This window comes from Microcebus murinus, chromosome 24, assembly GCF_040939455.1.
Source record: "Microcebus murinus isolate Inina chromosome 24, M.murinus_Inina_mat1.0, whole genome shotgun sequence".
Classification (NCBI taxonomy): Eukaryota; Metazoa; Chordata; class Mammalia; order Primates; family Cheirogaleidae; genus Microcebus; species Microcebus murinus.
Genome location: NC_134127.1, coordinates 23,393,149 through 23,417,770, shown reverse-complemented (window position 1 = coordinate 23,417,770; position 24,622 = coordinate 23,393,149). Strand labels below are relative to the sequence as shown.

The following is a 24,622-nucleotide window of genomic DNA, read 5'->3' as shown; positions in this document are numbered from 1 at the left end:
TCTCCTGATCAAACCAGCCCTTCCCCTGCCTGCAGCTGCACCTCCTGGGAGGGAGGTGACAGGTCCTGCCTCACAAGTTGCTGTGAGTGTGGAATGCAAACACGAAGGCACAAACTTGTTGTTCGACTCCTGTTGGTGTCCTCTCGAACGAGAGCTGACCGAAACGTTCTCTCCTAAAAAAGAGAACCGCGGCAGGGTGGAGTGACAAGGGCAGAGTCACCGACTCCAGTTTGAAGGCTGAATCGTAGCATTTAGTGGCTGAGACCAGGGCCACTGTGTTGGGTTGCTCCTGGGTCCTATTCAGGCTGCGGTGTGCGATCCCTGCACGTTTTAGGAATAGTGCTGGCTGCAACTGGGCATCACAGTGGCCCTGTTGGTGACATCAGCCTCAGAGATGAAGACACTAGCCTGTGTTAGATAGCAGGGACCATCATTCACCTTAAGGACAGTGAGGTCCTCAAGATCAGAACGCGAAAGGCCCTGAGGCAGGGCCCAGCACGCGGTGGAGGATCCACCAATGGCCGCTCCTTCCCCCGAACAAGGAGGAATCTTCCAGGTGGACAGGAAGGGGATTCTAGGTCCCTAGAGACAAAGGCGATAGAGCTGCATATTTGGGTAACAGTGGATTATGGCAGGATATACAGAAACAACTGATCTGCTGCTGCTTACAGGCATGGATTTGGTTTGTCTACATTAAGACCAGCTTCCTTAAAAAATTTATAAACTGTTTCATTCCGTGAAGGCAGTCCCGAAACTAATGTATTGCTGGTGCACACGACTCCAATATACGGAGGGAATGTGTCCCTCCCACCCCTGAGCCCTGCCACAAAAGGCTGCCACACTCCCTTAGAGGGACTCCCTAAGTGGACACGGCCACCAGGTGACACGGGAGAGCGGCAACGCGTACGACATCAGACAGCTTTCCGGGAAGCCCCCGGAATGACAGTGGTCTTTGAAAATGCTTATTGCTGTTGCAATCTCAGCTAGTATCTTGGCCCTTAAGGCACAATTTGCAACCTTAGACTTACATGGATGAAATAGACCAAATAGAGGAGGTGACAGGTACTTTTGAGCACCAGGTACTATTCTTCTGACATAGGCTTCTAGGAAAATCCAGAGATTCTAGCAAAAAATCAGAAATGCTGTTGTTAGCAGGTAAGAAGCTCCCTCATTGAAGAAATGGGCCAAACATCGTACTTGTTAGATCCTAGCAGTAACAGCTAGTGCTTTTCTAGTGTGCTTTTGTGACAGCCCCTGTCCTAAGACCCCTACCCACATGAGCTCATTCAATCCCCCTCGCCACGGTGAGGGAGGTCGACTGTCACTCCATTTCCAGATGGAGAACTAGCAGAGCTTGCTTTCCCAGGGTCACACGCCAGCAGAGAAGCCACGTAGGAGCAGTAACAACTGCTGACACAATGTCCAGGCTACGCAGTGCTTCTCACATAGGATATTTGATTCTCATACTTGCCGTGAGCGATGGGGGTTTGTTTCCTGTTACAAAGGGAGAAACTATGGCTCAAAGAGGGGAGGGGTCTGCTCAAAGCTCCACAGTTAATGAGGGGCCCAGTCAGAATCCAGACCTTGAGCTCTTTTTGTCACCTTGGGGGTCTATGACTTCTTTAAGAACAAAATTTTGTGTTTTCAATGAAATGATAATTTAAAAAACCCCCCAAACCAAAACAGCTTTGGCAATGGAAATTTGCAGTTTGAGAGATGTTTCAATAGAACTGGCTTTGGTTTTTAAATTGTACTTCTTCAGGTCAGTAGTGATTGAAAAATAGGAAACGGGTCCATTCATCCCCAAATTTGACTTGGTGATAATGTAGTTTTGAAATCTCACTGTCTCTTCAAGTGCGTTTCAGTCGGGTTTTGATATGGCATGATCTTTTTTTCTCTTTTTGTTATACTCTCCAGGTGATCGGGCAAAGCCAGGCTACGGCAGCGAGCGCTTCCTGCCTGGGCTCCGGGTGGTTGCTAAGGGGTCGTTCCACACAGACCAGACTCCAGCTGCATCTATGATGGCTTCACGCTGAGGCCACCAGGATGTGCATAGCTGGTCTTTCGGCAGCCAGTGGCCGGGAGAGCACAGGGCGCTGGGGGGCCAGGACAAGGCCTGGGCAGTCAAGGGAGAAGCTGAAGCTTCTAGGGACAGAAGCTCTGATACCTGACGGAGCTTCACAACTCCTGCAGCTCGCACAGGCCACAGGGACTCACAGCAGCGAAGGCTGCGGATGGGCTGGAAGGAGGGATGCTGGATCCTGATGTGACAGTCAGGGTTAAACAAGCGCGGATAACCATCAGGAGGGTGCAAGTTCCTAGGCAATGCCGTTTTACGATGACATCTTTCTCTAGAGATGGACTTTACACGTACGTGTCTTTTTTACTGTTTCACAAAGGACTTTCTTGTACATTAATGTCTGGGTGACTAGGACGGTGAGGAGATGGAGGCCCGGACACGGTGCACCGCAGGGCCGCGCTGCAGGTGGGCGAGCCTGGGCCCTGCCTGCTGCCTCCAATCTCCGTTAACGAGGGTAGAACAGCCTGGATGGTGTACGCTTTATTAGTTTAATAGTTTTATTTTTATAGAGGGGGGGAAAAAAGCATAATTGAGAAGTAGCTAAATTCCCTAAACGACACTTATGGAAAGCCGTGGTAGTCCCACAGCCAGCCCAAGAGAAAGCGGCTGCCGCTTGCCTTGCAGCAGTTTAATGGGACAGCAAGCAGCACCCTGCAGGAACCGAGCAGTGTCGTAGGTTGGGAACAGAAACCAACGTAGGTTGGCCAATGTCCCCGCATTTACTGGGAGAGGAAAAAACCCACATGACTCTTCTTTGTATGTTAAAGACTTTTTATTTTCAGACCTGTTTAGGGGAATCAATTCCATTAAACAACCTTTGTAAAATGCCACAAGGGCCAAAGGGCCCAAGGGTAAGCCTCCCCCTTCATTTGGGAGGTGAAACTCTCTGGGCCAAGGCGCCAACGTAGACCACCTGGAACTTCCAGAGGCAGAGCTACCAGATGAGCCTCTGAAGAAGCCAATCCTGTTTTCCACTTTTTTGCTTTCATGTACGACTTGAACTCTTACTTTTCTTCATTTAATACAAACCAAAGCCCACCCTAAAGAATTAAAATGCAGGGAATGGCTTTTGTGGAAGCGAATCTTGACTGGGGCCACACACGTCAGACGGTGCCTGCTTGGGGTGACCAGGAAAGCGGACGCCTCCTGGGCTCCAGGCTGCGGCTGCCCACACTGCTCTGCAGCTGCCAGGAGTGTGGGGACACAGACAACAAGACATGTGCAGTAAAGCCTCTTTGTCATGCCCGTCTTGGACGGCAGACTCCGGCTGGGAAAGGCTGGTAGCCGGGTGCTGTCAGGCCTGTACACACGGCCACCACCGCAGTTCCTCCTCCCCGTCACACTGTTATTGCAAAACATCGGCCGGAATGTAGCCAGAATGATTTCCATTAAAACAAAAGCTCATTTTCTTAACTCGTGCACCAACATGTATGTCGTTAAAGGCCAGAGATCAGAGTGTGACAATTCTTTTAGGCTCCAATCTGAGCCTAGTTTCTGTCCCTAGAGTACACACGTAACCTACTCCTAAGTTTGCTCCTCAAATGACAATCATAGTTGTATTTCATGAGTTATGGTGTCCAAACAAGTTGATTAATTTTCTTTTGTCACTGTGTCTGAGTCAAAAGGGGACTCTAAATTCTGCAGAATTTAGAAATTGGACAAACGATTTAGGTCTCAAAAACAATTTAAGCCTTAAGTGACTTTCTTGGAGGTCGCACAGGAGAGGGCAGCTTGGGGACCTGGTCAGCAGACGTCCAGCCCCAGCCTTGGAAGCAGTTTCCAGTTTCAGCAGCGGAAGGATGAGGGTGAAGGCCCCTTGCTGGGGGACAGTGCGTCCATCTGCTCTGCTCGGTCTCTCTGCTAAGCACTCAAGGAGTCCCGACTCTCTCTCTGTCCTCTGCCCGGGAGGACGCCGCGTAAACGTGGACTGGTGTGGCCATTATCTCAGCATCTTTACCATGTACGGGCCCTGTAACCTGTAGCCAATCTTTCTATAGTAATTCCTGGTGCCGACCCCTGCAGAGAAAACAAAGCGAAAAGTGTCCAATTAGCATAACTTCAGTGATGAAAAAGTGGTAGGTCCCCAGGTTACACCCAATTTCTGTCAGACTTGCCAACAAACTGGGGGTTCCTACACCCCCCTCCTCGGTTCAATAATTAGCCACAATGGCTTACAGAACTCAGGGCAACATTTATATAGTTTACCAGTTTATGAAAGGACCTGATAAAGGACACAAATGACAGCCAGATTGAGAGGTGCCTAAGGTGGGGTCCAGAGGGTCCTGAGCACAGGGGCTTCTGTTCCCACTAAGCTGGGGGCACCACCCTGCTGGCACGTGGACGTGTTTGCCATACCAGAAGCCCTCTGAACCCTGTCTTTTAGGGATTTTCATGGTGGCTTCACCATGTGGCCATAACTCAATCTCCAGCCCTCTCCTCCCAGAGCACTGACAGTTCTAAGCTCCTAGTCCTGGCTTGGTCCTCTAGTGACCAGACCCCATGCTGGAGCCACCGAGAGTTGCCTTGTTAGAGCAAAAGATGCTCCCAAGAACCCCTATAACTCAGAAAATTACAAGGGTTTTAGGAGCTCTGTGTCAGGAACCTGGAAGAGAGGCCAAGTGATATTTCTTATTGTGGTAAAATATACGTGACATACAGTTTGCCATTTTTAAATGTATAGTTCGTTGTTATCGAGTATATTCACACTGTGGTGCAACCATCACCACCATCCGCCCACAGGGCTCTTTTCATCTTGTAAAGCTTAGACTCCACTCCCAGGAAACACAAACTTCCCACTCTTTCCTCCCCCAGTCCCTGGCAACCATCCTTCCCCTTTCTGTCTCTACGCATCTGACTGCTCTAGGGACCGCGAATCACTGGAATCGCGCAGCGTTTGTCCTTTTGTGACTGGCTTATCCCCTCAGCACAGCGTCTTCAAGGTTCATCATGCTGGGCTGAATTTTGAGTTGAGTTTTCTGATACTTCTAACTGAAACTATCATAACTGACAAGCTTGAGGACAGGAAGAGACAAACCACACATCAAGTGACCATTTAAAGTCAGAATTCAGAGGGACAATTCTGACCACACTGCCCTCCTGCTTAGAACAGCTAATGGCGTAACCTGAGACAAAGCTCAAACGCCTTAACCCGACGACGCCAAGTCTCTCCTGCCCACACTTTTCAGCTTTAACTCCTTCCACAACCGACCCAATGACTTTATGGTCCAGAATCAGCACATCAGCACACCCGGCGCCAGGAGCCCACTGTGCTGGCTCAGTGCAGCAAGCACACTGCCATTCAGCCCCCAAGCCCCGCGGGGACACCGCTACCTGCAGGGGACGACTTCCGCTACCACAGGAAGCCACAATTCACAGCCTTCTCCCAACACACTGGCTGTGCAGCTTAATGAGTCCCACTGTTTAGCGATCACACTGGGCTTTGTTTTCCTTATGGGTCCGTCTCCCCTCCTGGAACAGAAGCTCTAATGTCAGCGGCCTCTACCAACAGGGCTTATGACAGTGTCTGGCATAATCAAGGTGCAGTGAATGCTTGCAGATGTGATGTATTATACTCTGCTCCGCTATTTTTATGTTGTGTATATATATATATATATATATATATATATATATATACACACACACACAAAGAAATGCGCTCCTGGAGGATGTATTAAAAAAAAGTCTGCTCTATGTTAGGTGACAGGAGTGGGAACGATTCGATTTGAGAGAGAGGAAGGGCAGGACTTGACGTAGTTACCAATTTCCCACCGTGTTAGCTAAGAGATGTAGAGGCAGCTTTCCTGACCTCTACTATGATTTCTATCTAATAAAGACTGCCTCCAAATCGTTCAGAAATATTTCTGGCTTTTTGTACTTCTCTTCTACGTTTACAAGACAGATACCATTTCCATGGACTTAAGAATATTTGTCCTAGAGATCATCAAACATGACAGTGGAGAGGACGGTATGTGGAACCTCCCTACGCCCTCTGCTCGGCTTCAACGGCCGATCATCCGCACACCGCGAGTGCTTCCAGCTTTGCACGCAGGTGAGGTCACCAAACATCTCTCACATTTCCCTTTTGTTGTGCTCAGCTCAGTTCCTGGGCACATGTTTAAATTTTGCTCTTTCACGCGTCCTGTGCCAAATAAAGATGACAGTCCAATTTTCAGATGGAGGATGCACAGTTCTTGGCCAAAGTGCTTTATTTCCAAATCATGCCAACAGCCTACATCTATCTGTCCACCATAAATGGCCGCAGAGGTGAGACAGAAGCAGTTCTCCTTACACCTAGCACAGGACTAGACAGCTCTGGGCTGACAAAGTTCAATGATCAAGAGTACCCCAATGTCCCAAGCATGCTGCTTTACTGGGGTGAGTCTAAGCATTTCTCAGTAATGATTGCACCTGAGCCTACAGGCTCCTTGGGCCTCTGCTTTTTCCTTTATACAGGGGGTGTGCCCTGGGAACTATTACCGCCTTGGGCAGAGGCACCCTGGCCTTTGGAAGGAAAGAGCCACGCTGTTTGCTGAGCTCCTGCCCTTGTTTTCAACGGCACGTGGCAGCCCCATGTGGAAAGCTCCCTCCGGGCCCCTGAGCAGCTTTGCGTCTCCTGGGGGTGGGGAAAGACTGACCTCCAGCCAGTCTGGACGCCGGCCTTTTCTCACCTAAACATTTGAACAAAAATATTCCCCATCTGTATTTCTCTGTGCCTCTAGTTTCTTCAAAGGGTGATTCCCCCTGTTTCTACAACCTGCAGAAGAGGCTGGTGCGGGTGCTGGGTTGGAGGGGAGGGCGCCATCACCCGGGCTGGGTGAAGGCCTCGCTCTGCTCTGCTCTGCACATTTAGCGTGGCTCCTAGAAAGTCCTCCGTCACAGTAACTTTCCTTTTGTTAGCCAGCCAAAAAAAGCAATTACTCTTCAGAGCTGACGTCAGCCAGCCTCCCGGGCGGACGTGCGCAGGACGCAGGGCTGGGTCCGGGCCTCGGCCTAGCTGCTCCTGCCTCCCACAGGCCGTGCCAGTCGCTCTCCACCCGATGGCCTGTGGGGGTCCTGCCAAGTCCCCGGGCTGCGGGGAATGAGCAGGGATTCAATTCAATCGCTCCATGCAGAGGCCCTCAGGGTGCCCTGCCGCGGAGGGGGGCACAACACAGCAGAAGTGGGGGGTCCAAATGCCAGTTTGGTTCTGTCCTCCCAGGCACCTCATCCGCAACCAGAATGTACCCATGTCCTCTGCAGGCAGGCAAATACTTTCCTCTTCATGACTGCCAGCTATGACGATGACGAAACGAGATAAGGCGAACAAGAAAACCATGCAAAGTGCCTAGGTTACTATTCTGTGACTGGGCTCTAGCGACGGGCCTCTGTGATGACCTCCCCACCCTCCACCTCTGGTCCAGGACATACACCTCTTTTGGGAGAAGAAAATAAACTTTTTAAAATGTGTGCATAAGCTTTATTGTGCATATTAAAAATTATTAAAATGGTTTCAGCTGTGTATTTTAGAGCACCTGCAGACTTAGGGAAAGTGGGTAGATTAAAGGCAGAGGACACCCTTGCTCCCGGGAGGGATGAGAGGAGCAGAGTCACTCAGTGCGTGGTGGGAAAACCCTTTGCAAGGAGGATCTCCGGTTTCTTGCTCCCAGGCTGGCTGCCCAGAGCCCTGCACCCCCTGACTCTCCAGCCTGCAGGAGACCAGGGCCACAGCGTCCCTGATTCTTCTTCTGGACCAATGTCCTCGAGCCCCAAGCCCTTCACACAGGGAGAGAGCTCCTCTGCTTTCTGCCCGCCTCCCTCGCTGACAGGTGTGCACCATTCTGCTTAAGGCACACATGTGCTTATTCCGAGTACTGAGGACAGAAAGGAAATCACATAAAATGCACATGCCAACCGCCTGGGCCACTGGCTACAGGAGCGGGTTTGTCACTCGTGCTCGATGCTCTTTAATAAAAATGAGAAATAAAATCACAAAACCTCAAAAAGATTAACCAAAAGGTAAAAATGGAACAAGCCCAGATGTTTACTTAGGTTCTGCTCTGATTCTATTTGAGAGAGAAAGTACAGGGGAGGGAGTGGGCAGACGAGCAGACGCGGTGCCGGAATTGGCTGACACAGCCCTTTGTTCCTCCAAGTTACTACAGCCTTTCCCCCTAAGGGGACAGATTCAGCACCGACAGAGTCTTAGAACACCGAGAATAAGTACGCTTTTCCTTTAAAACAGAAAATAAACCAAGAACAGGAAATGAACCTAAATGCTACCTTCGCTTGTGATTCTGACTAACTCCATCTCACAAAAAAGAAACAACTTGACAGTTGAGTGACTATAAAGTATTACACCCATCAGAATGTGACTAAAAAGAAAAAAATATATAAAGAATGAAGCTGGAGAGGAGGAAGAACTTTTTTGAGCATTTAAATGTGTCAGGCATTACATGCCAGAGAATCTCCATGCACCAACTTTATTTAAAACGTAACATCTTTGAAATCACTGTCCTAGGAGAAATGTGAGTCTCGGAACGGGTCATAACTCAAGGTCACTGTGCTACGAAGTAGAAGAACTATAATTCAGACCCAGCCTGCTTGGTCCTATGGCTCAAAGTATTTCTTTTTTACCTTTTGGCCTGGAAGTATTTCTACCACTGCCTGCCAGACCCGCCTTCCCCGCTCCGGTTTTGGACAAGTCTGCACTGGCAAAGCACATCCCTTCGGTCACAGTGCAGAAGGGACCCTCAGCTTGTCTCAATCACCTCACCTCCTGTATCTGTGTCCAGTTTCTCAGTGTTCTTTGTTCGATAAATCACTACGTGAAACTGAACCATGGTGACGTTCTTTCCATTTCAACAGGGAAACACGGGGATAAATCACAGGAAAGGGTCTGATGACACAGGCAGGTAATGAGAAACTCCGTGAACAGATAAGGCTGTATTCTTTGTACACTCTGAAGAGGGGGAGGGACTCCTGTGGCTGGGGTGTCATCTAGATGACCCAGACAAACCACAAGCCTTGGTCCGGGACAACGACTGCTCTTAGATGCCTGCCAGAAAGAAACAGATCCTCCTTGGAGGAAGCTATTATCATCTAGTCGTGTTAAAGTATTCTTGAAAGCAAATTCACATATAAAATGCCCAGGAAAGGATAAAAAATGATGAGGTATGCTTTGAGGCAGGACAACCCGACAAGAAACAAAAGACTGTGGGGACTCCAACATTTGGCATAGATTGTGAAAGAGCTATGCTCACTATATTCATGGAGATAGAAGCTGAATTGAAGGATGTCTAAAAACAAATGGAAACTATAAAACATTACAGAGTTGAAAAAGATACCAGAAATCAGATAATTACATGTAAAATAAAGCCTGAGCACGGTGGCTCATGCCTGTAATCCTAGCACTTTGGGGGGGCCGAGGTGGGAGGATCGATTGAGGCCAGAAATTGGAGACCAGCCTGAGCAATACAGCGAGACCCTGTCTGTACAAAAAACATAAAACATAAATTTCTTTATAAGTTACCCAGTCTAAGATATTTGTCATAGCAGCCTCAACAAATTAAGAGAGATAGGCCTTGATTGAACAATTCATTGTTTAACATTTACTGAACTTTTCTATTTGTTACAGTTTACAGTAAACTTTTAAAATGTAAAAGAAAAGGAGGAAGATTATGTAATCTCAACTATGTGAATGCTTGTTTTAATAGGAGAACTAAATCAATTCTTCATGTCTATGGAAAAACAAACAAAAGAACTTAGGTTGTGACTCTAGCTGAACAAAGAAAGAACATGGAATTATTAATGTCATTTAATAAAGGAAGAAATAATGAAGGAAGTTTACTTCGTCAAGTATTTACTCAGTAAGTACTAAGAGCCTAGAAATTGAAGAGTTTTTATTTCCTGGAATTCAAGGTAAGAAAAACTGTGGCCTAATAATTTAGACATTTTCATGTCTGAAGCAGGAAAATGAATTAGCTATCTGGAGGGCATTCCTGTTCTTTGAAACTTACTTGTTAGGACACAAGGCTGCCCTTCATTGCCAGAAATGTTATTGAACTAAATTAAAATTGAGCCCACATCATAATCTCACACAGCCAAACTTCAAAAGAGAGAGAAAATATGCTAAATCTTTTGAATCTTCAATCTAATTTTTTTGATTAGATACAAAAGACTGCAATGATGATTCACGATTGTTTAATAAAAAAAATCAGTGAAATAAAAACTAATTAAAGAAACTGTTTTAATTACGTTTGAGTTCAATTAATCAACTATTTATTGAGTGCTTGATATATGCCTACCAGTGTTAATACAAGGAAATATATTCATTAGTTTCATTCATTTGCTATTGAAATGAAACTTTATTACATCTCATTGATCTCCTGGTAGGATGGCAATATTCAATAATGTACACTGAAAGAAAGTTAGGGAAAGGTTTTTATTTTGAATGTTTACAATCACAAACCAATGAACTCAACGACCCTCAATCTTTGAGAGAATTTTTTTCCTACTCTATAAAAAAAACCCAAAAAACTAATAAATGTTATTCGCAGAATAGTAGCTCTTCAAAGTAGTTGGTTATTCCAAGGCATTAATATAGTACATTAATACATTATTCTCCATCAGCTTGGACATACTGAGAATATCTGAGCAGAATCTGCTAATCAAGCAGCCTTAAAGGTTCTTCTGTATGTTTTGAAAAGGCTACAGTAAGATACTAACAAAGAAGAGTGGAAAGAATAAAAGTAGGTAACTTACAAGGTGGTTTAGAGAATCTAAAAAGCAGCTACCATGGGTAACTTACAGCTGGGCGGTGCTGGGTGGGTTACCTGATAGCTCGTAATAAGTCTTTTTTTTAATAGGGAGTCTGGCCCGTGATCTGAAGTAGGAGGATCTACAATCATGATTCACGATGCAGTGGCTCTGTTCCTACTAGTGCAGAATGTCTGCTGCATCGCAGATCATTTGTGCTTCTCTACGCATGTCTAAAATCAGTAGTGTATCTCTGCAGAAGTTAAAGACTGTGCCATCCTATAACCTGGTATGAAGAGGAATCTTTTCTATTTATAATCTCTTTAAATACAGACTTTAAGAGGGAAAATAGCAAAGTAGGAAGTTCCAAAGATCAGTCTGTCTGCTGAAACAACCATTAAACTGGAAAAAAAAAACCAACTGGAACCAAGTATTATGGAATGCTGGTACCTGAGAAGACACTTTCAGCGACTAGGGGAGAGCTTGACGAGGCAGAGGCTGCTGAACTTCCGGCCAGGGAGCTGCGTGCTCTAAACCCTCTACAACCTCCCTTCCTTAGCTCCACCACAGCTGCGGGATGGCAGCCTGTGTTCCTGGAGCAGCTGCTTGGAACTCAGAATGGACAGGAGGGATCTAGTCCTCAAAAAATTTGAGGCTGAGCATTTTGTTCAGTTCGGAGGTCCCTGGAGGGACAGGTGCAGATGACTGCCTTTGTTTTGGCCCCGACCTGGCTGCGCTGATTTCCCTGGTGTGACCTATCAGAAGATCTGAAGAGGATACCCCCCCTTTTTTTTATTCTTGGATCCAGACATTTAAGAAGATCCCTCTCAGGTCACACGCTGATCAGAGAAAAGAACAGAAATTTCAGTGACTACAGACAACAAAAAATACAGACATTGCAAAAATAGGTTAGAAAAGTCACTAGATAAACGGATAACTGCAGCCCTCAAAAGCAATCCCTCGGGAGAGGAAGAATCTGATTTCCAGAGTTACCACATAATAAAAATCAAATGACTATTTCTCAACAAAAAACTGTAAAGCATACAAAGAAACAGGAAAGAATGGCTCATCCACAGGAAAGGATTTTGACATAAACTATTCCGAAAGTAGCCCAAACATTTGGATTACCAGTCAAAGACACTTAAATCAACGGTGTCAAATATGCTCAAGGAGCAAAAGGAAACCATGGATGAAGAATTAGAGGATATCGGGAACACTATGTGAACAAAGAAGGGACATCAATAAAGAAACAGAAGTTATAAAAAAGAACCAAATAGAAACTCTGGAGCAGAGATGCACATTAGCTAAAATTGAAAACTCACTAGAGGGGTTCAGTGGTGATTATGAGGAGGCAAAGGCAGAATCAGAGAACTTGAAGATGTTGCAGTCTAGTTTGAGAAGCAGAAAGAAAAAAGAATGTAGAAGAATGAACAGAGGCTGAGGGATCTGTGGGACACCTTCAGGCACCACTGTAGTCTCAGAGGGAGGTGAGAAACATAAAGGGTAGGAAACAATATTTTAAAAAATGGCTGAAAACTTCCCAAAGTTGATGAAAGATACAAATCTTATACATTCAGGAAGCTCAGCAAATTCCAAGCAGGATAAGTTCAAGGAGATCCACAATGAGGCACATTGCAGTCAACATATAGAGTGGGAGTTATTCCTTAATGGGTTCACGGTTTCTGTCTGGGGTGTTAAGTTTTGGAAATGGTGGCGATGGTTGTACAATGACACTAAGTTATATACTTAAAAATAGTCAAAATGGCAAATTTTATGTTAAATATAATTCACGACTTGCCCTAATGAAAAAAAACATGACTTCATAGCGCATAAATTATCTCCAAGTGTTTGCTGGGCAAGGGCATGCAGCTCAAGGCAGGAAACCACATATCCTCAGCCCAAAGATGGTCTTTTATGTTCCATAACCTGGAAGGAAGATACAAATGGCCAGTATCATGCACCTAAAGCGTAAGATATAAAGTCAGTTTGCAAGAAGAAACAGAAGAATGTCCTCATGGAAGAGATGGCACATGAAGGGTCAGATGCAGGTGCTTCTTGTTGGGCCTGCCAAACTCTGCCTGGGACAGTGTTAGGTACAGCTGTGCTGCTGTGATTGACTATATGAAAATCTGATATTGGGGCTGGGACAAGAGCCTCTGAATTTAGATATGCTCAAAGAGTCTATCTTGGGAGAAGGCTAAATGAAGTTCCTTGTATAAGAGGACTGGATGCCTATTAATCACAAAGTAATGAAAATGTATTCTACCATCCTAGTTGATAGTATCCAAAGATGGCTGCCACCAAATCTTCTCCCTTTGCTATACGGAATTTATCTCCCTTAAATCTGGCCTGGCCCAATGGCCCCAACCAACCGAACTAGGCAGAAGTCGCATTGTGGTAGGCAGTCTCTAAAATGATTCCCAAAGTTCTGGTATTCGCAGGCTTATGTAATCACTTCCCCTTGATAGTGAGCTAGACTCATTTACTCTGTCCTGATCAGTCACTCTCAGATTCCTGATCTACAGAAACTGTGAGATAATAAATGATTGTTGTTTCAGCCACTATGTTTTGGGATCTTATTACATATATTAATATAGATGTTTTGGGATTACAAACTGGTACCTGATGAACCTACAAATTGAACACATGTCAAGTCATGGAATAAAGATTCTGGAAAGGAGCTAGCCAGCAATGCCGCCATAGGCCAGCTGCAGTGGAGACACCAAATAGCAAACATCTAGCGAATTCATTATCTAGCAAAGTAGCATTCCATGTTATCAAGACTAGTCTGATTAATAATGCTGCTGAAATTAGTAGAGTTCTTATAGCAAAGCGATACCTTATGTTGCATCTATTGTCTTTAAAAAAGAAAGACAGTAATAATGATAAAATAATCCTATTGGAACATGCACCAAAAAAAGAAACATGTATGATCCTTGTTAGAATATTAAAATGGAACAGAGGAATATGGAGAATGCAGAAAATGTGCATTTAATTAGAGGACATTTAGGGGATAATTTATTAAAAAGATAAATCATGTAAAGGACTGAAGGAGAGAATACAAAAGGGCAAACAATCTTTCCCCTCCCTTTCAGATAAGTTAACACTTGCACACGAGCTACAAACTGGTTTGCATTTGGCAGGCTTCCTGTGCCCATTAGCAAATAGATATGACATAATGAAGAAAGCTTTTCTAGGCATTTTTGTAAGGATTTAGGACTCCATTATCAGCCCTAGTTACAAATGTACCCTTCTTTTCAATTAGATTATGTGAAGCATAAAACAACCTTCACCTGAAACTCAGGGTGATGTATAGTAGCCTGGAATACAGGTGAGTTTCTGGGGTCCAGTAAGTAAATTTCAGCCATGCGTAGTTTAATGAAACAAAACAAGTACTATTTTCTGCCTATGATTTTATTAATCAGTGGTTCTGGGGTACAAGATCATTTCAGTCCTAGGAAGCCATATCGGGTGACATGAGTAACAGACACACTCATTTTTTGACCAGTAGGGATGATAGATACAGCTCTGAGCATCATGATTAAGAATGATCTCATCTTTATAGTGACTTGTTCAACCACCCTATATTTAAATTCTTCCTTTATTCCTCCTCCTTTGGCTTTTTAGCAGATTTAAACAAAATGGCTATCAGTCCCTGACTTCAGTGATTTCTACCATTAACCATTCAGAAACTTTCCTCATTTCTCACCATCTTTGTGTGATCTATCAGCCTTGTACAATTCTTGGCCAATGGCCATATTAATTTTCTACTTGAAAGAACACAAATAGAATACTGCTTATGACGAAGGTAGTCAGGAGAGCTTGGGGAATAGTTGTTCATCTTGCTGCATAGCAATTAGCTTGGCAAACTGAAACAGTAACATGATTGGATCTGATACTTAGCCAAAATTGCCAAAAGAGAAAATTCATTCTGTTGGGGGTGTTAAATGGCTTTTTAAATAGTAGCTATCAACAGTTATATTTGCCCTTTTGGAAATGGTACGGGCAGTGTGACATCAGAGATCTCCAGTTTCCATGGTGATTATTAGTGATGGCATTGCAAATGTTGTGTGTTAGCCTCTCCTGTATAATTCCTTGCACTTTACACCAGAAGAGAGGGAAAAGAAAAACTCCATCATCTTAGACATTTTTAAAGGAAAGAATGCTGATCATTTAGGCAGAGAAATATCATGGTTTTTAAATAAAATTTGTTAACCTTAAACTGATGTGTGTTGATAGAAGCTATATGGGTAGATCGGTAAAAGATACTAACGCACCTGAACTTAATAGGGACTAATTAATCGCTTAGATATTCAGCAGCAATTAGCTGTTTTCTGCCTACACATTATTTCATAAACTGGCTGTTCTTATAATACTAATGTATGCATTTCTATATGCAGAAAAAGAGTATTTTCTTACTCTGAAGCAATTAATCTGGAATTGAGAAATAATCTGGAATCTAAGTAGGGAGAAAACTCATCTTCCTCTGTAGTTAAGCCCAGTAAACGAGGTGAGGACTGAGTGAGTCGCCCAGCCCAAGACGAGCACTCCTGGAGGGCAAGGCCACATCTGCTCTCTGCTCCATCTATACGCAGTAATTTTGAAGTTGATGAAGCTAAACATTCCATTTTTGCTTTGCTTAGTTTTCACATGCAGAGTTGATGGTTAACTTTAAAACACAGTGTACTAAGACAATTATATGTACTTTGAAAAAAAAAACAGAATGAATAAACTTTCTCTGTTTAAGAAAGTGTTTCCTTTGACTTTGATAAACAATAGTCTTTTAAAAAAAATCGGCTATAAAATATATTCCTGTAAACAAAGTATACTGAGGTAACAGATAAAAAATAATTTGTTAATAAGGAAAAAAAGGTTACCCAGCCTTTCTGATAATGATTCAAATCAGATTTGCTGTGTAGTTGATAATATTGTCTAGAGGCAGAATCAAAGATTACAAATCCAAGTTATAGAAAAAATCTGCTAGAAAGATAAAGGGAAGTCATAATCAGAATGTAATTTTAAAAATTCTACATAAATGCATTACTCTTCCAGTAAGAGTAACCAAGATGATAAATGATTCTGTCTCTCCCTTACTCAAGCTACTAGTGATGCCAGGAAGGAATATCTAGGCCGCCACTGTGTATGACTTATACAAAAGCCTACAGACCCAGCACAAGGATGGATTTACAAGAAAGGTCAGAAAAAAAATGTAGGATGCTTAGGTCACAAAGGATCAGGAGTTGTGACTGAAGTTAATATGCATTCACAAATCACGGATAGAATTAACTACCTACGGGAAACTTTATCATCATTTTCACCACCAAACACCCAATCTACAATGAGACTGAGATCATTAATGATGAAATTAAAGGGTCTCCTAATATGGCATCAGGAAAGGATCTACCTAAAATGCAATTAGTAAAACATAATTGACCATGTTGAGAATTAAAGAATACACTAATAGGCAGAATTCTAGAGTCAGAACTATAAAAGACAACCCAACCCACTTGTTTTTTAATAAGGAAATATTTAAAAATCAAGATCATCAAGCTACTACTGGAAAAGCAGGAATGGAAACCTGGCCACCTGTACTCCCTTCCACCCCTCATGTCAGCATCTCTTCTCATCTAATCTAATGAAGTATTGTTAATGAAATGCAGCCCACAAACACTAGCACTATCATAAAGAGATTTTCAGAGTTATTTCAGAATAACCGTTTAACTTTTTGTAAAAACCAATTAAAACACATGCGAACATATCATTGTTTTCAAGTCAGAAAGACCAAATGCAGAAGGAACAAACATGGAAAGGCAAAAACCATTAAAAAAATTATAATAAACACTTGACATCTGCCCTCCTTGAAGTTCTGCATAATGGACTTCTAAGGTGTCTGATTCCGAAACTTAAATAGGACAATTAATGTATTACTAAATTGGAGAAATAATGCATTGCCTACAAGGTAAATGCTCTTAGTTTTTTCATTTGAAGGGTGACCAGAGCTTGAGTCAAAGTCAAGGCCCGTGTGGTTTCTCCTACAGAAAGCAATGGTGGGGCTACCGGGCCAGAGTGACAGGAAGTTAAGCTTACCAGGTCCTTCCTCCCTAAGAACTTGCTTCCTTCCAGAAGGCATTCTAGGGCTGTTCTTGTAGAAACCCCCTGGCCAAAAGCGCCTCCTGGCTGAAACTGTAGTAGAGCTACTGCACTGCCTGGCAGGGGAAAGGTTCTTCCCTGTTACTCTGAGCAAGTCTCTTCTTGTTATTTGAAAAACTCTACACGCAGATGGGTCTGAAATTGAGCTATTATTTAAATTATGATAAAGAGCTAGAAAGGTAGATATAACAGAAAGAGGACAGATGCTGATTTCCACTTAGAAAGACACCCGGCTCATAAAAAGCAGAAACGAAGGCTCTTTTGAGCAATTGGATACGACCTCGGGCGAGTCAGGGGCCCTCTCTGCAGGCAACATTTCTAAAAGGAGGTAGATGTCACGAGGGCAAATGGAATAATGTAGAGCAGTGATAGAATATGGATGCTCTTCAGTTTTGAAATTGATTAGCTTCCTGTAGACACCAGAAAATCACGCATGTACAGCAGACTTCGGGAGTGCAGTGCTGCCAGGTCACCGAGCATTATTATTACTTTAATGATCGGGAAGAGAATACATTTGGAAGAGAATACTAAAACCTTGCTATCTACAGTGTGGTCTGAAGACAGTCAGCACAGGTGTCACTGGGAACTGGCTGGAATGTAGGCTATCAGGCGCCACTCAGCCCTAATCAGTCAGAATCTGCATTTTAACAAGATTTCCAGGTGATTCATGAGCAATTAAAGTTTCAGAAGTACTTCACTGAAAACACTGAGTGCTCTGGCCAAAGGGACAATGGAAATTTCATATATTATCAACCTGAGTGTATTACTCCAACTCAGTCTGGCCCATTCCTGGTATTTCTGGTCAACCACAGGTTAAACAGTGGAGACAAACATTTTTATATTTCAGATTATCAGTACCTATTAGGTGAGCCCCACGTAGTTACCTTTTCTTGGTGGGATTAAAGATAACAGAGAAAAATACATAAAGCTAGACATGTTTAAAATGGCTTTATTAATCTGCCTGGATAATGATTAAATAAGCTTGGGTCATTATGTTTTCACAATTATAATCTTTAAAACCTGAGCATGGGTATCGATTTATTGATTGGCAACAACTTATTGATTTTTTTTTTTAAACTTCAATTTTCATTTTCAAAAAGATTATCTTCTCAGAAGGGGTGCTTTATCTTTAGGAATGCAGTAGTCCCGTGGAAAAACAAAATGCTGGAGGAAACATAAGCTACAGTTTGATCACGGCTTTCACCCTATTGGCTTCCTACTGGGAATGGCAATTTTTATAAGGACACACTACTGAAGTGAAAGGGTACATCCCTCATTTCTTGTCCCACTGACACACACTGCACCACAGTTTCCTTTTCACCCCCACTTACGTGATGGCCTAGATAGGGAATGGGGAGGCTCCTGGCGGGGCTCAGAACACACTCAGCACCCAGCCTCAGCACACTGAATATACAGGGGGAAGGAATCTGAGACAACAGCAGGTCCAGGAAGGTCTCTATGACATTCCCCCACCCCTTTCCTCTGACACAGGTCAAAGGACCCTCAGGTGAGACCCGAGGGAAAGGAACACCCTTATCTCTGAAGATGGAATGTGAATGAACAGGCCTTGCCCAGTTTCCCCTGGCATTCCTCTTGCTCAGACTCCTCTGCACTATCATATTCATATTTTCCCGTGACTACACTATGCATCAAGGCTCATATAAAATGCCCAGGTTTAACCATTTCTTTGAGTCTTCATTTGCTTATATAGATAGACTCTCTAGTCCCAAAAGATTTACATTAAACACATTTGCATGCTTTCCCCCTGTTAATCTGTCTTTGTCAGTTCAATTTTGAGACCCAGCCAGGGACCCTAAGAGGGTTGGGGAAAACTTTTTCCTTCACTACACTCCCAAACAGGGGGGAACTGTTCCCCAGGAACAAAGTCATTCAGAACAAAATTTAAGGAGCAAGAACTCTGCCTTTAAAAGCTGTTCTGGCAACTGAAGTTGTGTTTTAATTTTCTAAACAATAGTGCTAATCTCCACTTTGGTTTACATTTTTCTGAGATCTGTCTCATCAAATTCCACTTTCCCAGACAGAATAACTGGCCTAAAGCACAGAGGAGAGCTGACCGTGCTGACCAGCGTGACAGCGACAAGAAGAAGAGGGTGTGGATCACTGTCTTGCCCACACTCAGACAGCTTGGAAAGCTCTAGCCGGCCAGACTGCTTTCATAATTTTCTTTTTGTTTGAGCACAAATCCTTCATTAGCCAGCTCAGCCCAATTCTGAACATAATAACCATAAATAGGGGTAAGAGAGTACCAAGTCCAAACTGTGAATAAATCATGAACTTGGCTCTCTCCCAGTTACCTGATATAACAGCTATTTTTCCAGATCCATGTTCGTCTCTGGCTATTCTTTCTGCCTCCTCCATCAGCAGCATGCCGAATCCCTGCGGGGAAGGGAGGAGAGGGAAATAAGAGGGAAGGAAGTCCATTAAGAGGGGGCCATAAAACAAGAAGGCTATAATTTATTAGCTGCTCAAATCTGTTAAAATAAGAGTGACAAAAGCCCATTTATGGGGGTAATGAAAAAGAAATCATTCAATTATGCCAAAAGTACACTGCAAAAGACAATTAAAAAAGGTATAACTTTCCAACAAGAGCTACAAAAAGGCATTCTTTTTGTGGATGATGTAATCTAGTCACAGAAAGGGAGTGAGTCTTTCTCAACTTCTGTCTCTTTTTAGATAAGTTCTAGGCAATTTCCAGGTGATGGAGGTCTGGAGCAGTAAACATTTATTTATCACCCCTCCACTTTCTAGAAGAGTTTAGAAACCCAGGCAAGATTCTTAAATCATCAATTTTGGGGCTTACATTATAGCCACCATTAGTAGTTTTAGCATATTTTCCTGAAATTTAAAAAAGCTATTAATTTAGGTGGTTTAAGGATTAGGTTTCCACTATATATAATACAGTTTATAAAGTGTTCTAATATTTCATAAGTGCTTTCATACCATCATCTAATTTGATTTCATAATAGGTTGGCTCATATGAAATTGTCAGTATTAGATAATTTCTGACTTTCAAAAGTAGCAATTCCATATGGTTCAATCTGATATATTCCATGTCACTGAATCTTGGCTTATCCCTCCCTCCTCCCCCCTTACACCCCAAAGGGTGCAATTTGGAGGGAAAACATCTCTGGACAACTGAAACATTGGCTCCTCCAGTTCTATGCTTCTCTTTTCCCCTTCTTCCTCCTCTGTCTCTTCCTCCCCTCCTCACTCCATTCCTTTTTTTCTTTTCCTACTTGGGCAATTTCTTAGTTGTAAGTCAAATAGGAATGGAAGACAGGCTACCTGGTGCTGAAATTTGGTAGGATCCCGACTGCTCACAGGGACTACAGTTCCATACACGTGCAGCTCTCGCACTATGGAGACCCCTCCGCCCAATTCGAAACGAAAGGTTTCCTCTGAACACTTTCGTAATCGCAGGAGGCCGATCAAAATATCTTGGTCTGGGTCTTCATACGACAAGAATGTTTCCCAGCCACCATTCGCAACGTAATCTCGCCTTACCAGTTCAACCTGTTTAATAAAAAGCCACAAAAAGTATTTTTCAAAATTAAAGAACCAAGTTCACTTTCGTAATTGTATGCATTTATTTAGACTAATATCCACAGTTGGGGATAAAGAATGAATAATCACTAGTTGTGTTTCTTTTTACTTGTCTATTCTCAAGTAGCACCAAGATTAAATAAAGGTCATGCCTTCCTTGTTCATAGACAAGGAAAATAATTATATAATTCCACAAATATTTGAACTTCATTAACCTTGAGACTCTTACAGAGATCCAACTCAGTAAATGCTTCCATGCATTTAAATCTTTGACTCTCCATAAAGTTTCTCTTATCTTTTTTTTTTTTTAAGATAAGCCATGAACAAGGCTCCATGAAGAGTTTCTAATGTAAAATCATAAATTATGTTATATATGTCGCTCTTAGGGTCACCTTGTCGCCTCAAAACTGTCAGGTGCTCAGTGGTTTCATTTCCTAGTCTTTATCTCCTCCACTAAAACCTGCCTGTGGGGCGAAACTGACACTGGTCACTTGCTCCTTGATGGAATTCTAAGAAAGTATGGCATCCCACAGGACACTTAGAATAGCATGCATAATTACGGGATAAAAATGTTAAAGAAAATTCAGTCATTGGAGAGTAGCTTTTGGGGAAAGCTCTTGTGGCAGCAATCTACACAGACATTTGACTCTTCTACTCACTGTACAAATGACGCTGGTACTTTGTCTAAATATAAACAATAAGTAACAATATGCATACAGAGAGAAATATGCATACAGAGACATGGTCATGCCCAGACATATTCCACAAATGGGCAGATGGTACCTCGATGAGGTGAACAATTCAGACAGACGCTTATATTCTTGCTCAACTTAATACTTGCTAAATAACTGGACTGTATAAGAAATTGGCAAAATGTGTTAGGTCTAATTTTTCCCTCAAAAGGCCCTAAATGTGAAAAATGTCAATTAAATAATGATGCTGAGAACAGAAACATCAATACAGAAATCACCAGCCTTTCTCAAATGGGGTTCCATAAGAATCAAACCCCATAGATCTGGCAAATAGATAGATATTATCCAGGTATAAGAGAGAAGTTAATTCATTACATACAATGAATGCCTTAAAGCATTACACTTAATTTTTGTGGCACCCCTGTTGATAAGGGCCAATCAATCCATTTGATTATCACAATGGGCATTAGTTTAACAGTTACGGAAAGATAAACAGATCATACCATGTTCTATCCAAAGGTAGCCAAAAGTCACAGGTGACTATTTATACGTGAATTGATTATAATATATAAATTATAAATAAAATTAAAAATTCAGCTCCTCATTTGTCCAAGCCACATTACAAGTGCTCAACAGTCACCACCACATTGGATGGCTCAGACCATAGAACGTTTCCAACATTGCAGAAAGTTCCATTGGACAGTGCTATCTAGAATGCGGTCCAGACTTGGTTCTCCTAACCAGGCTCTTCTAGAGTTTAGCTACTCTCATATCTGGCTGTCTTGACTTGACATCTATATCTAATTCTCAATTACCCTCTGCTCTTAAGCTATTCGTTTCCAGGGCTTGGTCCTATCGGTAAGAAGGTGTGGGGCCAGGCTTGGCAAGCATCTAAGGACGGAACCCGACCTCTGTAAAATTAAGAAACTAACCTGGTATGGCCGTACTTTGTGATGAATTTCTTGGATTCCAACCTCTCTGGTTCTCACGTCTCGACACTGCAAAAAATAGGGGGTGGAGGGGGGCAAATATAAAACTGGTAATTTATTCAGTTTTTATTTAAATCCCTTTGTCAAACCCTGGGCTCAAAATTAAGTTTGGACAAAATTTACATTGAGATAAAAGAATGGAATTTAAAAATTAAAACACCTTTAATAAATTTGAGAACGGGAAAGCAGAATGGAAATGTATGAAGTACTACAGTATTGCTTTTAGAATAAATTTAGAATTCAAAAGAAACCAATATTTAATATCACCTTAGGGGTAAAGAATATTAAGTCATAAAATTAAAAAATACTTTTGCCCAAGGGATATAACTATCTGAAAGTACAATCCCAAACTAGCTATATAGAAGAGAAAAAAGCAAATTTCTAAACTTTTAAAACCTTCATTTTGTCAGTTAACATTCTTAGCATCACCGTATTTGTATCATTTTAGAAATGTCAAAAAGATGCATGTTGAAGATGGCTGGTGTTTTTTTTTTTTTAGTAGAGAAGCACTGTGGGAGACAGGCTACGAGGGAGAAAGAAAGGTAAGCAAAAAGAAAAAGAAGGAAGGTAGGTAGAGCTATGTATTCCACAATCTGAACCACAATCACAAATGGCTCTTTGAACACCCCCAGGAGGCACAAAACTGCCCAGAGACAAGCCCAATGCACAGACCAGGCACCTGTGAGAACCTTCTATTCCAGAACTCAGTGTGTGTGCTACATAACCTGATATTTCAAATGACAAAGTTCTTATTCAATTACATGTCATATGGTATAATTTTCCCTATAGAACAAACCATAAACTTTTTTCAGAATTCTAACATTTTCTTCCAGTGAGAAAAGATCACGCTAGGAAATTTGATGATGTCATGTAAGCAATTCTAATAGTATATTTATGAAAGACTGCTATATATATAGCATTCAATGAGAAAAATAAGAGCTCATTATTCAGTTCTATAAAAATAAAGATATTTCCATGCCCTAAGAACCAGCCCAAGATAACACTTTCCTGATGTAGAGTCCATGAATTCTAGTAAACAAAAATTATATAGTGGACAAGGATCATAAATCTCTGTAATTATTAATCCATTACACGTAGCTGTTGTCCTTTAGCTATAGCAGTTCTATAAAGTAGCTAGCATGGGAATGTATAATACTATAGTTAAACGTTCTTAATGAACACTTGCATGCCGCTGCCTTTTCTTTCTTTTTTGAGGGGATGTTTTCTAAAAGGCAGAGATTGGTGTGTGCTGATGTTCAGGAGCCTTCACACCTAAGGTCTGCCAGCGGTGTTTAGTCTTACCTGTATCCCAAGGTCTTTCATTCTCGCCAGAGCCAGCTCTCTCAGATTCCCATGCTCTACTCCTGAGCTCACTAAGGGCATTGGAATATCTCTGCAGGAGAAAAACATCAGCTATTGCAAAATAGAAATCATTCCTTATAGCAGGAAGGCAGGGATATTAAGAAAAAAAGAAAACAAAAACAAAAAAGCAAAGAAACCTATGAAGCAGACCAGGAAAGCAGAGGCTGAATATACTAACCAGGAAGCAAGGTTCAGAGACTCCCCATACCTCAGTTTTCCCATCAATGAAATCATGATTTTCACCCATCTCTCATGGGTTTTTGTGAGAGATACCCTTTGGAAATCACTTTATGTAAGATTGCAAAGGGCAAAACCAATGCCAAAATGCCCAATAATTATTGGTAAGGTTTTTTGGCTGAAGAGACATTTGCACTAAATAAAACAAGATATAATTTTTTTTTTTTCACAAATTTTTTTTAATGAGGTAGCTTACAAACACTATCTCATACAGTTGCTGAATGACAAGTAACCTGGAAGCTAAAAAGCCTGGCGTAGCCAACAACTGGTCTCAAAGAATAGATCTTTTTCCCTTGTTTCCTACAAATCTAAATTAAAAGTGACTCTGCATTAGAAGAACACCAGCTTGCCTAAAGATAAGAAGAGATAAAATTTATTTCCTGTCATCAAGGAGATGTCAATCAAAAGTTGAAGTTATGAGTTCCATTTTAGTAGCCCCAACACCCTCATCTAGACAAAAATCAGTATCTAAAGATAAAACAGCTGAAAAAAAATCTGACGTTAAGAATATACTCAGCACATCTGCTTCCCATTCAAAGACAAGTCTCTAATTTGTTTTGTCTCACATTTGGTTGAGCAGAAGAAAGATGTGAAGAATATGCCAATTATCTTTTCTTCTCATTCTGCTTTGGAATCAACTTGAGTCCTTGCCTTCTCTTTTCACTCATCCTTTCAAATGTTAAATGCAATTAGCTAATTCATCCACTTGATTCTAATGAGATATTCCTCCCGCAAAAGTATCAAAAGCCAATCAATTAGCATTAAGAGCTATGTACAATAAGTCTATTAGGCTCTAGAAGCAAGCACAGTTTCCA

General features: G+C 42.3%; 1 protein-coding gene across 2 annotated transcripts in view; it reads right to left on the bottom strand.

Moving 5' to 3' along the window:
- Positions 1–2,830: 2,830 nt before the first annotated feature.
- ELP3 (elongator acetyltransferase complex subunit 3) overlaps positions 2,831–24,622 on the bottom strand; it is a 68,089-nt gene continuing 46,297 nt past the window's right edge. For both annotated transcript variants that reach the window (XM_012775393.2, XM_020282490.2), the window contains 5 exons: positions 23,511–23,601; positions 22,152–22,217; positions 20,270–20,497; positions 19,279–19,360; positions 2,831–4,096 (listed from right to left, as the gene is read on the bottom strand). In XM_012775393.2, coding sequence (XP_012630847.1) covers positions 4,020–4,096; positions 19,279–19,360; positions 20,270–20,497; positions 22,152–22,217; positions 23,511–23,601 — 544 coding nt within the window. In that variant the 3' untranslated portion in view covers positions 2,831–4,019. The remainder of the gene's footprint in view (positions 4,097–19,278; positions 19,361–20,269; positions 20,498–22,151; positions 22,218–23,510; positions 23,602–24,622) is intronic.